This window comes from Choloepus didactylus, chromosome 2 (genome assembly GCF_015220235.1).
Source record: "Choloepus didactylus isolate mChoDid1 chromosome 2, mChoDid1.pri, whole genome shotgun sequence".
In the NCBI taxonomy this organism is placed as follows: Eukaryota; Metazoa; Chordata; class Mammalia; order Pilosa; family Megalonychidae; genus Choloepus; species Choloepus didactylus.
The window spans coordinates 10,234,815-10,249,249 of NC_051308.1; the positions used below are offsets into that span (position 1 = coordinate 10,234,815).

Consider the following 14,435-nt stretch of genomic DNA (forward strand, 5'->3'; position numbering starts at 1 on the left):
GTTTTGACAGCCTGTTAGTTCATATGGAAAAGCCTCATTTGGGTTCTTTCCCAGAAACCTGGAGACCGAGGCTCTGGTTCTATTCTGCCGTGAACTGCTGTGTGAACTCTTCAAAGTGGCTTAGCCTCTCTGGACCTCAGCTTCCTATCTGTAAAATGGAGGGGTTAGAATAAATCAGAGCATCTTAACTTGGGGTCTGTGTGAATCCATGGAGGGGGCTGCATTCGTGTGCATTTTTTCTGAGAAACGAGTGGGACCCCAAAAAGGGTAAAAACGTTTGGTTCAATGACCTTTAACTTTTTATGGTTCTCCAAATATGAGGTGTTCAGCTCATTCGGCCCCACACCATTTCCCCACCACTGTGCAGGCCCCTCCCCTCACTTATGCACTTCAGGTGCTGTCCTCTAACGCGTGCCCCTGCATACAGGTGCCCTTTTCCTGGAGGGCCAGGCTCTTTTCCTTCCCCACCCTATCCCATCCCGAGTTCAGGTTTGAGTACACAGAAAGGCTCAGAAAGAGCATTTGCGAGTTTGTACTGAAGCTTAATGGAGGGCAGTCTGCAAGTGAGCATTGTGCAAAGTCTTCTTGAATTCCGTAAACATTTAGTGAGTATCTCCACGTGCAACCTCTTGGGCCCTGCCTTGGGGTGGCGTGGGGGAGGCAGACAGAGACAGCAGTCAGAGGTAACTGCTATAATTTGAAGCACATCTCTGATGCAGTCAATATCCAACTTGATTGTTCACTTGGCTCTTAGAAGAGTTGGCATGTTTCCTCATACTTCTCTTTTTTTAAAATCAGTAAATGGATTTTGATCTGTTTAAGAGAAATTTATATTTCTTCATCTTATTATGGCATAGATATTTTTCATCTCTTGCTGTTCGGTCTGTGAGATATATTGTTAGGGTACTTGTACCTTGGTCTGAGTGTAGATATGAAGGGGAATGGGCTTACTTAAGCTACCATAGGTTCCCGAGTCCCTGAGAGCAAGGGTCGCTTGTCTCACTGCAGCCAGGCTAGGGGTCAACTCAAGGTCACCTGTCCCTCAGCAAGAACTAGGGAAGGAACCATCCCAAGGTTTTTCTGTCCATCTGGCAGAGCCAGACTTCCAGGGTTCAAATCCTACCTCTGCTATTTTTTTAAGCTAATTACTTAACTGCTTTCTGCCTTGATCCCGTGGCCTGTTAAGTGGGACTCACAGTAGCACCTTCTCAGTGGGTTGCTATGGGGATTAAATGAGTAAAGCCTCGGGAATGGATCTGACCCATGGCCACCAATGTCAGCCATTGTTATTGACGATGATGATTATTCCTTAAGACAGAGTGTGGAAGAAGTGTCAGCTGCGTGTGGGAGAAGAGAAAGTGGGCTGCCTCTTGAATCCTACCTTGAATTCGTGTCATTTTGACACAGCTGTGAGCTAACAGTGGCACCGCATTCTGCTATTTATAAAATTCTTCTAAAGCACATGAGATATTTATATAGAAAGCTGCACTTTTCCTTGTTGCTGGAGACCTTTAAAATCCCATGTTCATTGGTAGTAATGCCCATTAGGGAGGTAATAATTGTTAATTGGCTTTGGAAAAGGAACAGCAGCCAGAAAATAGACAGTCGCTACTTTAAATGCTATGATTTTCCTCCCCATTTTACCTGCCAATTTTACCTGTATATTTTGACTCACCATTATTCCGCATGGCTTGTAAACTTTGGGTAATACATATTTCTGAGATTGAAGTTCAGCTCCTCACGTATTATTCAGTAAATAATCCTTCAGTTCTGTTCTTTATTCTCTCTTTTCTACCCTTGGCCATTTCTTGTCCCTGCTTCCTTTATCACCTCCTCTTTGATCTTTCTTTCTTTCCTCTTTGCAGCCTGTGTAAACTCATAGTGCCAGTGCATCTTCCTCTCACACAACCTCTCAGTCTTCCCATGGGTCAGCTCCTAAGGTTCCCTGGAGCCTTAGGTTGCTTTCAAACCAATGCATGGCATGAACCACCCCCCTGCGTTCCCTCTCCATCCATCCCCTCTTGTGTGTGGAAAGGCAGTTGAGACAGAGCCTGTCTGTGCCTCACAGGCCACTGTCTCCATGGACCCCTGTGCACTCCCCTTCCCACCATCCCCTTTGCCCACCTGGGTAACCCTGGGAGAATGGAGAGGCTGCCCAGGCTGGGGGGTAGCCCTGCTGGGTTCTGCTTCCCTGCATCTCCCTTCTCCCTGATCAATCCCCCCTGCCCATCCCTACTTCTCCCCTTTCACAAATGTCACCTTGGTTTTCTTCTTCATAAGAGATGTAGCTACTCATCCCTTTCACTCTTCTCCTCCCCCCACAGGGAATGGACGGGCCATGGACAAGGCCTTCTGGGTGCAGCTTTAAGACTGTGGCTGTTAGGAGAGTTTCAGCTTGGTCATTTGGCAGAGGAACATTCTTCTCCTGCAGAAATGTCCTTTCAGGGTGGGGCTTTTCCAAAGGCTTGCAGTTTCTGGAAGTTTAAGTGTTAGAAACGTAAAGCATTTTTCTGCTTCTCTGAGAGCAAGACTGGGTGGTGGATCCTGATGCTGAATGCAAGTAGATGGCAAGAGCCGTTCATTTGTCCTGTTTTGTGTGCAGCCTCATGGACCGCGACAATGTCACTGGTTAATAATGATGTGGCAGAGTATGCAATTGCACAGGGCAATTTATTCAGTTCTCTAGTTGAAAGATGAATTACAGCCAATCCTGAAAAAAAATCAATGGTGATAGATTTCAGCCTGATCTATGGCTTCCATCCTTGGAAGCAGTAGGAAAGCATGAGCATTTACTTTTTCCAGCCTGCAATTGATTGATAGAGGATGCATGATGTATATTTAAACTCCCAACTCTATGATGAAAATTTTTCTAAAGAAACATCTGTGTCTTGTAAACAGAATTTCATAAACATTTGTAGGACAGAAAAGTTCTCTGATCTTTTCAAATTGCCACCCTTCCGGTTGATTTATCTCATCTGCTGAAGAATGCCAAGCTTTTTCTTCTTTGGGGACAAGCTGTGAACACATCTTGTCAACTCTAGACTTCCCCTTGCTCAATGTCCTATGAGAAGTCAGACTTCTCAGGTGCCCACAGCCAGCCAAGGACAGCCTTGTATGTTGCGGTTTGCTGCGAGGATTGGTGGGTGGAAAAAGGTCCCCTAAATAAAAATACCCTTCACCCCAATGCCATTCGCCAAAACACACCATTGATTCAGAGACATGGACCCATAGATTGGACAAGCCACTCAAATGGGACTCTCATGACTTCAGGAGGGCTGGTGAGGCAGAGGGTGCAGAGACACCATAGTGAGGGGGATACCTCACTGGTGGGTGTCCAAGGAGAGAGAAGGGCTGAGAAGACAAACTCCACCAGGGCTCTAGCCCCCTGGTGTCAGCCCTGCACACGACTGTCTTTAGCAGGGCAGTTTAGTCACAGCCTCGTCATCCAGTTGAGGGAGAAACTTATTAGTTCTCCTGTCCTCAGGATTCAGAGCCAGAATTGGAGTCTGTGATAGAGGGGGTATCCATAGTTAGTCCTTTCTCGAAGGCCTGAACGGCTGCCAGCTCACACCAGTGTGCTTCCCCATTTTGCTGGGTGGCTAAAAGATGAGCCACACAGAGAAGGCAATGGTCAAGCAGAGGGAGTGGTCTGAGGAACCATCACTCTAAGAAAATAGATAAGGAATGTTCGGGGAGCCACGGCTGCTGCTCTGAGCTCTGATGGGAACAGGAGAATGACATAGTTTCCGTCCTAGTCAGAAAGGAAACTGCTGTAGGTGCGAGAGCAGCCTGGCAGGATAGAAGGTTATAGAGAGTCAGGACACCTACACAAGGTGCCTGTGGGTCATTCATTTCCAAAGTCCATTCCTGACTCTGGAGTAGCCCTGGCGAAGCCGTTCCCACCCTCCCAGTTTGCCTCCTTGACCCCAGACCACCGTGCTAGAGGCCGTGGTGTGCTTCTTTTCCGTCTGGTCAATCGTTGGCCTCTCAGGTTTCCACACGTATCTGATCAGCTCCAACCAGACAACAAATGAAGATGTAAGTTCCAGACTCTGGGCAACACTTGCATGTTCTTCTGTGTTTAGCAATTGAGGGCACAAAGGAAAGAAGAGGTTTGGGGTCAAGTTCTTCTTCCAGATGGGGCCCTTTGGGAACAAAGAATGTGCAGAAGAATCATTTTACATGTCCTTCTACATACTTTGCTCTTTGCAATCTCTAAATTTCTCTTCTTTTCTGACTATGTCAATTAAATAATGAGATTGGCCAAGTGACACCTATTTTCTAAGCCCTGGGGAAAAAGGTTCTGTTCCTATAGAACCTTTTAAAATAGTTTTGTAAATTATAAAGAGAGGCCATGGGAGGCTGACATTGCAGAATGAACATTATGAATCCACCTTTCACATTTAATGTCTCCACTTAGTATTTGAAGATGGCCCTGACTCAAAATTTCACTTTTTATCCAAGTTTATCATCCTATACTTAATGCAGATGGAGAGGGGGCATACAAACATGACACATGATGTCAGAAAATGTTTCTTAATAAGCATGGTCTTCTTTGCTCTTAATATTTAAATTTTGACCAAAGTCGCTATCAGTACATGGGTTAAGTGTCTTGGGATCATTCAGGTTAACTTAAACGAAGGCTTGAGAAAATTGGTGGTGGTGAGATACACAAGAGAATAGTAATGCAATCATTTGGCAACTATGAATATTAGAATCTGCAAAACAGACTTTTGGCAACCTTATGAGGCTGAATTCTTACAGTCTAGAAATGAAGGGAGCCATATTACTTTTCTCAGCTACCAATCATTTATTTGGTATTTAGGGCACAAAATGCAAGTATGAAAAAAAAAATCTTCCCTGGCTTAGGTGAGATTGACTTTTTACTACAACATAGTAGAAATAAGAGATTATTGATCCCAGAGAATCTTACTTTCTAAGCCCTAATTTAACCTGCTGTTTGGGGACTGAATATTTCTGAGTTTGGGATAAATGCCAGTTTTCCTTAAGAAAAATGCCTCCTAGTTTCTCCTCCTTAAGAAGTGAGCGAAGATTATTTGCACTGTTTGTGCTCTCCTCATGATCCAATTAGCCTAAACTGTGACAGCGATAAAAAGGATATTGTATGTTATTGACTGTCCCTGTCTTTCAGATTAAAGGATCTTGGTCAAATAAAAGAGGTAAAGAAAATTACAATCCCTACAGCTACGGAAATATCATTACCAATTGCTGTGCTGCCCTCTGTGGGCCCATCTCTCCCAGGTAAGGTTCAGGAAGCACTGTGTTCTCTAATACTGGGAGAGTCAAAGCCTGAGCTGTTAGCACAGGCCGGCTCAGGTCAGACACCTGGCCCCCATGGGGTGGATTCTGTCCAGCTCTCCAGGTGACTGCCCACTCAGCTCTCCGCCCTGTGCCATGGAGACACGGGCCTCAGGAAATAGAGATCTGAGCTCTGTGTGTCGAGTTATGCTCTGCCACTTTTTTGTTTCTCGACTGAATTTGTGTCAAGTTAGAGAGAATCTCCTAAGGATCTGTCGCAGCCCAAGGGGGCCATGCCAGACCAGAGGCCAAAGAAGACAACGAACATTCTCTGATACATGGGTGGGAAGTCATGCAAAGATGATGATGGCTCTCTCAGGCCGGGCAGGCATCGCGTTCACAGGGAAGATGACCGAGCAATGCAAAAAGGGCAGAAAGCCTTTTATAAGAGTTTAAGACAAAGGCCTTCCTAAGGGTGGGGGGAGCATAGATGCAGGAACAGGTCATTCTGACCTGGGGGGGTGGTGCAGAAAGGACTAGAATAACACTTGAACAATTACATTTTGCTCTTTTTGTGAGACTAAGAGCCTCTCACTTCCTGCCTGCTTGCATAAAGTTACATTTTAAGGTCAATTTACCCTTTTTCTCTTTACTGGCTTAGAAAGACAATAGGTTAAACATTTAGCTGCCTAGGTCATGCAGACTGCTGTGCACCAAAGATCTGCAGGCCTGTTTTGCTCAGGCCATGGGTTGCCACAGGATCAAAATATGAAACAGAAGCAAGTGACCCTACTAATTATTGGATGATGCCGAGCTTCTGTAATAAGCATGAAGCAGTTAGAAAATCTATAGGAATCAGTGCTAAAAACTGGCTTGTTTTGAATGCAAAAATAGTTCAAAGGTAGAGATCCGTGTGGGCTGAAGCAGTTGAGATTATGGCGGTGATAATTTTAATAAAGGCAAAAGCTTATAATGTATTCCTTGTACGTAGGTGTTAGGTGCTGTTCTAAATGCTTTACATGTATTAGCTTCCTAAACCTTCACTCTATACCTCTGAGGTAAGCACATTTTACCCCATTTTACAGATGAGGAAACTGAGGCCACTGAGAACTTGAATAGTATGCCCATGATCACACTGGTAGCAAATGCTAGCAACTCAGAATTCAAAGCTCAGAACCAGGGTATGACTGCCTCAAGCCAGAATTGTACCAGTTCAAAATACAGTCAACTTTTGATTATTTTTAAAGTTACGCCCAAGTATTTCCAACAAACATAGTCATCACCGTCAACAAATATTTGTTGAGCATGCATATCAGGTCCCTGGACTGAGTTTCTAGGCCACCACTACTTGCTCCCTTTTGGTCTCGAAATGTGTAAAATGGAGAGAAACCTCAGAAGCCACTGCCTCCAAGGCAGGCCCACCATGCACCTGAGTCCCCTGGCCAGTCATCACCCGTGCATGCTCATGGGATGCAAACTTAGTTTATTCATTACTGGAATATTGTTACTTTGAATCATCCATGTGCTGTTCGCCTCTGGGAGTGGGTAATTAGAAATTGACCATTTTCCAGTTTTGGCCTGAATGTTGGGAGCTCAGGTACTGCTCGGCCCCTGAATGTGGGGGGCTCGGGGGACCCAGGGCTGTGCCCCTTGTCTGAGGAGGGGTTGGCTAGGAAGGGGCAAAGACTGTAGGAACCAGGGGCCGACTCGGGCTGGGGGAGTCAGAGATGCCTGAGCAGGCACCAGCTCCTCTTGGAATAAGGTTCCAGAATCACCAGGCATTCCTCTTGGGGGATCTTTAGGCTGGAAAATCTCTGAGAAAAAGCTTAATTTTTTTTTCAGTTTTATTTCCTACCATTATGTGTTTATTTGTGGATAGTGGGGGCAGGGGTCATGAAATGTAGGCTTGCGGGCCACGAAAGGGTATAAGAGGCAACAAAGAACTCAACAATCTTCTATCCCACACCTGAAATATACATTTGAGTCTAAGAAAGGCATTCAAAGTCTTCCATTTGGTACAGATCTCTCTCCTTGTTCCTTAGTCCTAGATTTGTATTTGGCACTGCTTTATAGTGTTAATGGATCAAATCTTGTTACAACAGAAATTATTTGTTCCACAACTGGATTAAATTTGCTGTTTGGGCTGGGTTTGAGCTGTATTTGTTTTCAAATTGGCTGTTCGGCTGTATTCATTTTCAAAATCCAAATTCCTTTGGACGAGGCATTTCTTGATATTTCTGGGAAAATGGCTCGACTCGGTTCTCCCCTTTGCTCAGCGGGGTCCTCAGAGCAGGAGTGAGAGGTGGCTGGTGTTGGTCTCTGCTCCTCCCTCCTGCCCTGCTCTTTGCCTTCCCCTCTCTGTGCCGCCCGACCTCACCCCAACCCCTAGGCCCTTGTGTGCAGGACCTTCTGGGGGCATCCCAGCCAGGCCTGCCTGCCCCAGAAAGGGGTTAGGAACAACCTGTGTGCCCAGATTGTGTGCTTGGATTGCCTTTAAAGTGTTCTTAAACGGTGTGCTGATGAGAGAGGGTGTGGGCTTTCATGTGTCCCCATGACAGCCTATGTACCCAGAGGTCAAACTCCCCCAAATCAGCTCCCTGCATGGTGTCAGAAGAGGAGTGGGTGGCAGCAGGGTGGGAGAGGCCAGCACGGAGGGAGAGAGCCCTAACACAAGTCTGGCAGGAGGGATGAAAAGTGAAAGTCAGAAATTCCCAAGGAATGGTCAGTGTCAGGCCAGACATGGACAGGTTCTGAGGTCAAACCGGCCATAAGAATTCATTTGGCCACTGTTTCCTGAGCGTGTGTTATGTGGCCAGCTTCACGCTAGATGCTGGGGATGCACCGTGAGAGAGTTTACAGTCCACGGGCAACATAGACCAGTCGATGGACAAGGGAAATGGGAGGCAGTGATTAGGGGCGGTCACCAGGGAGTGTGGGTTCCATGGGACCACCCAGGAGGGCTTCCTGGAGGAAGTGGTCTAGGTGGTGATCTGTTCCAAAGGATGAGTAGGAATTGGGGGACAGGAAGTGTGGGGAGGAGGAGAGTTTTGACAGTCAGAGAGAACAGCATGTGCAAGGGCCCAGAGGTGAGGGGGGAGCGTGGCTTCCCAGAGGAGGAACTGAACAAAGTTAGAGTGCAGGAGCGAGGAGGGCGAGAAGGGCCAAGGGCAAAAGGGGAGACTGGGCAAGAGTGGCCAGATTAGGAAGGGCCTTAGAAGCCATTCGAGGACAAGAAAGAGACTTGGCAGGGCCTCATTAGCTCTGTCTGTCCAGAGTGTCCCACATCTGGGGTGGGTAGCTGTTACATTCAACAGGCTGAACACAGTAAGATATAAGCCGGAAACAACTTTATTTTTTCTCATTGCTGTTCGTTCAGACTCGATCTCAAAGGATAAAATCTCCAGCAAGGCCCCTAACTTCTGTTGTCACTTAAAAAAAAAAAAAAAAAAAAAAGGACTCAGTGTACTCTCAGTCACCCCCAATAGTGTCATGTGAGTTCATCAAAACTCTGAAGTTCATGTAAAGTTAAACTCTCTATGCCTTCACCCCTACCCCCGGTTATCTCTTGTTTCAGAATGGGGAGCCTGGGGTTTGTTCCTGCCCTCAGCTAGGCCTGCTCCTCCAGCTCCCAAAAGCAGAGTAGGGGATCCACGGAGGGGCCTGGGCTTTCTCAGCTGGTCCTGTTGGATCCCGCATTACTCTCTCTGAACCTGGTGGGTGTTGGCTGCTGGCTGCCCCTCTCCTGCTTCTCCCTCTGGGAACCTCCAATTGCAGTTCCCTCATGTGGGCAGGGCTTTTTCTCCATTACTCACTTATTCTGCCACCTTTAGCAACAGTCCCCAGCCACCCACCAGCACAGGCTCTCCGTGGGACCAAAGTCTCTTTCAAGCCAACTCCACACTGGCTCCCTTCCACAGGGCCCACATCTGCCCCCTCACCCTCTCCACCCAGCCCCCAGCCCCCTCCCCAGCTCTCACCATCAGTAAACGTGCCGAGAACTCCTTTCTCCAAAAATATTTCTGTTCTCTTTTTATCTTCAACATTTTATACCTTGGAGGGGGGACACCAACTGGTGTGAGCAACTCCCTCTGACAGTCCTGTATCAGGCTGTAGCTCCTCCTTTTGGAATGTGGATATCCTCATTGCCCATTGCTTTTCCTGAACCTTGGGGATTCAGCTGGAATAGAGGCAGAGTCCCAACTTAACATCCTGTCACAAATGTACTTCATGGTTTATGATGGGGTCAGTTGAAGACCGAAACTTGAAGACAGCAGTGGCAGCGATAACGCTTGTTTCCTGAAAACTGAAATGACAAGTAGGAGGCTTCACTTTTTTTAAAAAAGCAGCCTTCAGCAGCCCAGGCTCTCAGCCCACAGGAGGGTTTGGGTGTGTAGGGGCGTGTGGGTGCATCCTTGGGGTTGGGAGAAGCTGCTGAGGACAGCGGTATGGATTCCAGGCTGTGCAGGTGGTCCCAGCAGGCACCCAGCACCACTGAACACCCCTCAACAATGCAAAAGCTCCCCTTACTCTTTGCAGTTTCGCCCTTAGATTCAGGGTCTAAGACTGAGCCTGGACTCAGAGAGGGGAAATCAAAAAGGCTGTTCTTTTGGTGACTAGGTAGAGCTTGACCCATACCTTCCTCCTAAAAGATGCAAGTATCTTTAGACATATGATTGAGAAAACTCATCTTTGGAAGACAAACCAGTTTTATTCATGGATTCAACAAGCATTTACTCAGCACCTACTGTATGCCAGACACCAACTGATACAATGATGACAAAGACCAGTCCTCGCCTTCCTCCCAGGACAGATGGAAACGTGGAAACGGGTGATGCCAATGTGATGTGACAATGTGCCCAGGGCGTGCAAGATATAATGAGGGCACCTCATCCTTGTGCACAGTGTGTCAGGAGCCAGGCTGGGGTGTGAAGTAGGGGAGGAAGACCCTGCCCAGAGGCTTGCAGGCCACTAGACAGAGTAAGACTTGTGCAAATAACTATGATGCCAGGTCAGTAGGGATGTGTGCCAGTCAGGGGCCTCACTGCAGTGCCTCCGTGGTCCAGAGACGAGATGGAGTATGGGGAAGAGAGCAGGGGCTGACAGGCTTTTGAGCCTGGCCTTGAAGAATGGACAGTGGAGTAGAAGAAAAGCAACTTTGACCCAAAATAAGAGACATAACCAAACATAGAGTGTGCACTGAATGGCTGTGGCTTTTGTTCCTGTGTCCCCAGGGTCTTGCAGTACACAAGCACAGGTGATAGAACACATCTGTTGAATAAACTCATGGTCTAGTGCACATTCCCTGGAGCACCGTGTATGTGACGTGAAGGTGTGGGATGTGAGGCTGGAGAGAGAGCTGGGGACAGATTGGGCAAGGCCACAGGCCAAGGGAAGGAGTGCAGATGTTGTTTGTTGGAAGGAGATGGGGTGCCTCGAAGCTGTGCAGGAGGCTGGCTGACGTGATCAGGACTGGGTATTGGGGAGACTCTGGTGCAGTGCAAGGCAAGAAGGGGATATGGGGGGGCCTGGTAGGGCAAGGCCAGCAGTTGTGGAGCAGGTGGGAGACACTGGGGGTCTGAAGCAGAGGCAGGCAAGGGGACTGCAGAGGCAACAGATGCAGTGGGCCTTTTTAAAGATGGAAGGAGCAGAATCTGATGATTGGTTATATGTGACGAGGCAGTAGAGGTAGATTTCCAAGAAGGCCAAGGTGGGGCCCTTGCAGAAAGCAGGAGCCTAAAAATGGAAGTGAAAGTCATTTGGATGGCATCTTTGGCTTTTCACTCACTCTTTTCCTCCCATATTGTTTTCTTTTCTCTCGTAGCCTAATTGACAGAAGAGGGTACATCCAGCCGGACACGCCGCAGCCAGTGGCACCCCCCAACGGCATCACCATGTACGGGGCCACCCAGTCACAGAGCAACATGGTAGGGACCCCTGATGCAGGGGCAGCAGCCCCCAGTAAAGGCTTCCCTTCTGCTGCTTGTGGGCACGTTAACCCTATAACAAGCCAGCTGTACTAGAAAATCACCCCCAAAAGGAGGAGCAGCCCATGGATGCCCATGTCCCTAAGGGCTCAAGCAGGGGGGAAATGAAGTGTTAGATAGAGGCCATATCCAACTGGGATGATAGCACTGCGTTTTGTTTATTCATTCAGAGTTGCATGGGGGGATATTCACAGTATTTTGACATGACAGCTCGTGGCACATGGGGATGGAAAGCCATCTCATACAGGACTAGGAAATTGTTTCACGGTGAGGTTCAACTGTCCGAAGCAGGGCCAGGCTGTCTTAGTATTCCCAGTTCCCCACCCGTCCCCTTGCCTCAATCTGTACCTATCCTCATTCTTTAAGTGTGCCATGGATGGTGATGCCAGTTCTTCCTACTTTCAACCAAAGACTTAGGCCAGGCATGTACACCTTAATGCAAATCAGCAGCAAGGTTTTTGTTCATTCACAGCAAAAACTGATTGATTGCCTCTCCATAGAGTATTCCCACGTTAAGCTTATATCATGGTGTGGCACAGCATACTTTGTTTCCAGTTTGCGGGTGGGGAGACTTAAGGGAGGGGGCCAAAGTCTTTCCATGGGCACCAGAAATCACAGCATGGCCCAGCCCTGGTGCCCAGTGCCTTAAAATCTCCGAGGTGTCCATAAGACAATGACTTCTCTTTATTTGAAACAAATTGCCCTGAAGAAGTTCAGTTGTCTGAATGGGACCCAGTCTTGTGGCCTTCCATCACTCTTTGCTCTTTGTTGGGCTGAGTAGCCTGCAGCAAACTTGCAATGACAAAAAAGGTTGAAGACCAGGCTTTAGGTGTAGATGAGGGAGATGACAGCACCTGGAACACATTGTTCTTACATCTAAGGAACTGCAAGGTGAAAGCCAGCAGTCTCAAGCCTGGCTCTTAGATATCTCAGAGCTAAGGGAAACAATTTAATTCCACGGTGACTCTCCCAGCTGTACTTACAGCCTTGAAAACCAGGGGTTTATTTGTTGGTAGTCATGGAGTCTGCCATGTTTATTTGTTGGCAGTAGTGATGTCTCGTTTGTGTTGCTTTGTTTTGCTTTGTTAATAAAGCGTCTTCTTTAAAAGCAAGTAAGTATATGTCACGATCCCTGCCGTTCCACTCAAGTGATCACAGAACATCTTGTTCTGTCCACACTCACTCACACAAATGACCTGTTGTGTGGAATGTTGGGCTGGAAGGCACTTTATGGCTCATGCCCTTTATTTTTCAGAGGAATAAGATGAGGACAGGACAGAGCAAGTAAGAGTCTCGCCCACAGGAAAGGGGGGGTGGGGCATTTATTGAGCACCTTCTGTGTTCAGGACGCTTCTTCGTGATCCAGATCTCATTGAATCCTGATACTGACTGTGGAACTAGGCATGCTTGTTCATTGTTTTTTGTCTCTCTCGGCTGGGAGAGGTTGCTCATCCACCCACCCACGGGCACACAGCCAGTGGTCTGTGGTGCTGGATCCAAACCCATTCTGACCCCAACGCCCATGTTCGCTTCAAACACTGCTCCCCTTCGAGTGCACATAAATGTTGAAGACAGAATTTCCAAGTTCAGAAGCTGTTCTCAACTCTCTGTGAGCAGAGTTAACCAGAATTCTGAACACGGCATAAGCTGATGGTTCTCTGATGTGTGAGTGGTTAATGCACGTGTGGATGTATAATCTTTCATCCCTTCGGCAACTCTTCGTTGAGTCCTTACTGGGTGCTGAGGACTGGACTAGGGTTGCAGGATTGAGAGGGTACTCAAGGAGCTCAAGGTCAGGAGACAGGACAGGGACAGATACACAAAGGGAGTGTGACCACCCTTCGTTAGACAAGACCACTGACGATGACCGTCCTGGTCAAAGCCAAAGACTTTCCATTAGTTTTGCCCCATGACTCTCAGGTTTGATCTCGCCACACCTTTTGCTTCCTCTAGCTCTAAAAAAAATAAACAAAGGCTATCTTAAAGGTGCTAGCTCTTTAGTCAAGACACTTGAGATCAGTTGGAATGGGACGTAATTCATTAATTTAGCAAACATTTATTGAGCACCTACCATATGCCTCGGTGTTAGCCAGAAAGGGCAGGTTCGACAAAGAAAATGAGGTCATTTCACTCCATACAGTTAGTTCATCACCGTTTCAGTCACCAAACTGCTCTTGCGCCCCCTGGAGTGTGTGCCTAGAATTGCGCTGTAACTCCAGTTCAGGGCCCACCACCTTAACTGGAGGTGACACTGGCGTGGCAGAAATAGTTAATTGCCTGTTCCCATGGGAATAGTAACCCGTAATCTTGAAGGCACTGGCCTTCTGAGGTAAAGGAGTCACACATTGCTAACCCCTTACAGCTCAGCTCAATGTACCGGTATTCTTCAGAATATCAGCTCATTTATATGCTTGAGCAGTATATCAGGAAATGGGATTGTGAAAAAACGAAGACTCCTTGCCCCTGTTTTCCCTGGGTCTGGAGCTGAGCTAGGGGGCAAGGAGGGAAAGAGCTACTTGAGAAATCAGCCACTGAGGGCCAGCCAGACCGATGTGCTCACCAAGAAGCGGGGGCCTCTTTCAGTCCTGAATTGTAATGGGGGTTTGAGTAAAGACCTGTAACCTTGGGTGCCTTGGTTTTCCAGGGCTGCTGTAACGAAGCACCACAAAGTGGGGCGGCACAGGGGATGCGTTTAAAACAACAGAAATGTACTAGTTTTCAGTTCTGGAGGCAAGGAGTCTGAAACCAAGGCGTCCACAGGGCCAGACTCCTTCTGAAGTCTGGAGGGTTCTGGAAGCTTACAGCAATCTGTAGCATTACTCAGTCTCAGTCTGCGTCTTCCCTCACTGCCTGTGTCCAGATTTTCTCTCCTTATAAGGATCCCAGTCCTATTGGAAGAAGGCCCACCCTAATCATTTGGCTTCTTTTTAACTAATAACATCTTCCAAGATGCTATTTCCAAATAGAATCACATTCATGAGACCAAGACTTAGGGCTTAACCATATCTTTTTTTTTTTTGAGGGGGGGAGGACAATTCAATCTATAGCCCTTAGTGCCCTTCCCAGGGAGACTGCACACTCTGGTCTCATGTCCTCTGTCCATGCACACCTGAGTGCAGGTGGGAGACACCCTGCCTCCCATCGCACCATCAGTACACACTCATCCCTGTATTCACGCCTGTTAACACCTTT

The 14,435-nt window shown here is 47.5% G+C and overlaps 1 protein-coding gene across 2 annotated transcripts in view; it reads left to right on the top strand.

Annotated features, from left to right (window-relative positions):
• Window positions 1–14,435, top strand: part of ZDHHC14 (zinc finger DHHC-type palmitoyltransferase 14) — a 328,904-nt gene that overhangs the window by 285,998 nt on the left and 28,471 nt on the right. For both annotated transcript variants that reach the window (XM_037820387.1, XM_037820396.1), the window contains exons 6-8: window positions 3,936–4,038; window positions 5,153–5,262; window positions 11,081–11,183. In XM_037820387.1, the coding sequence (XP_037676315.1) occupies window positions 3,936–4,038; window positions 5,153–5,262; window positions 11,081–11,183 (316 nt within the window). The remainder of the gene's footprint in view (window positions 1–3,935; window positions 4,039–5,152; window positions 5,263–11,080; window positions 11,184–14,435) is intronic.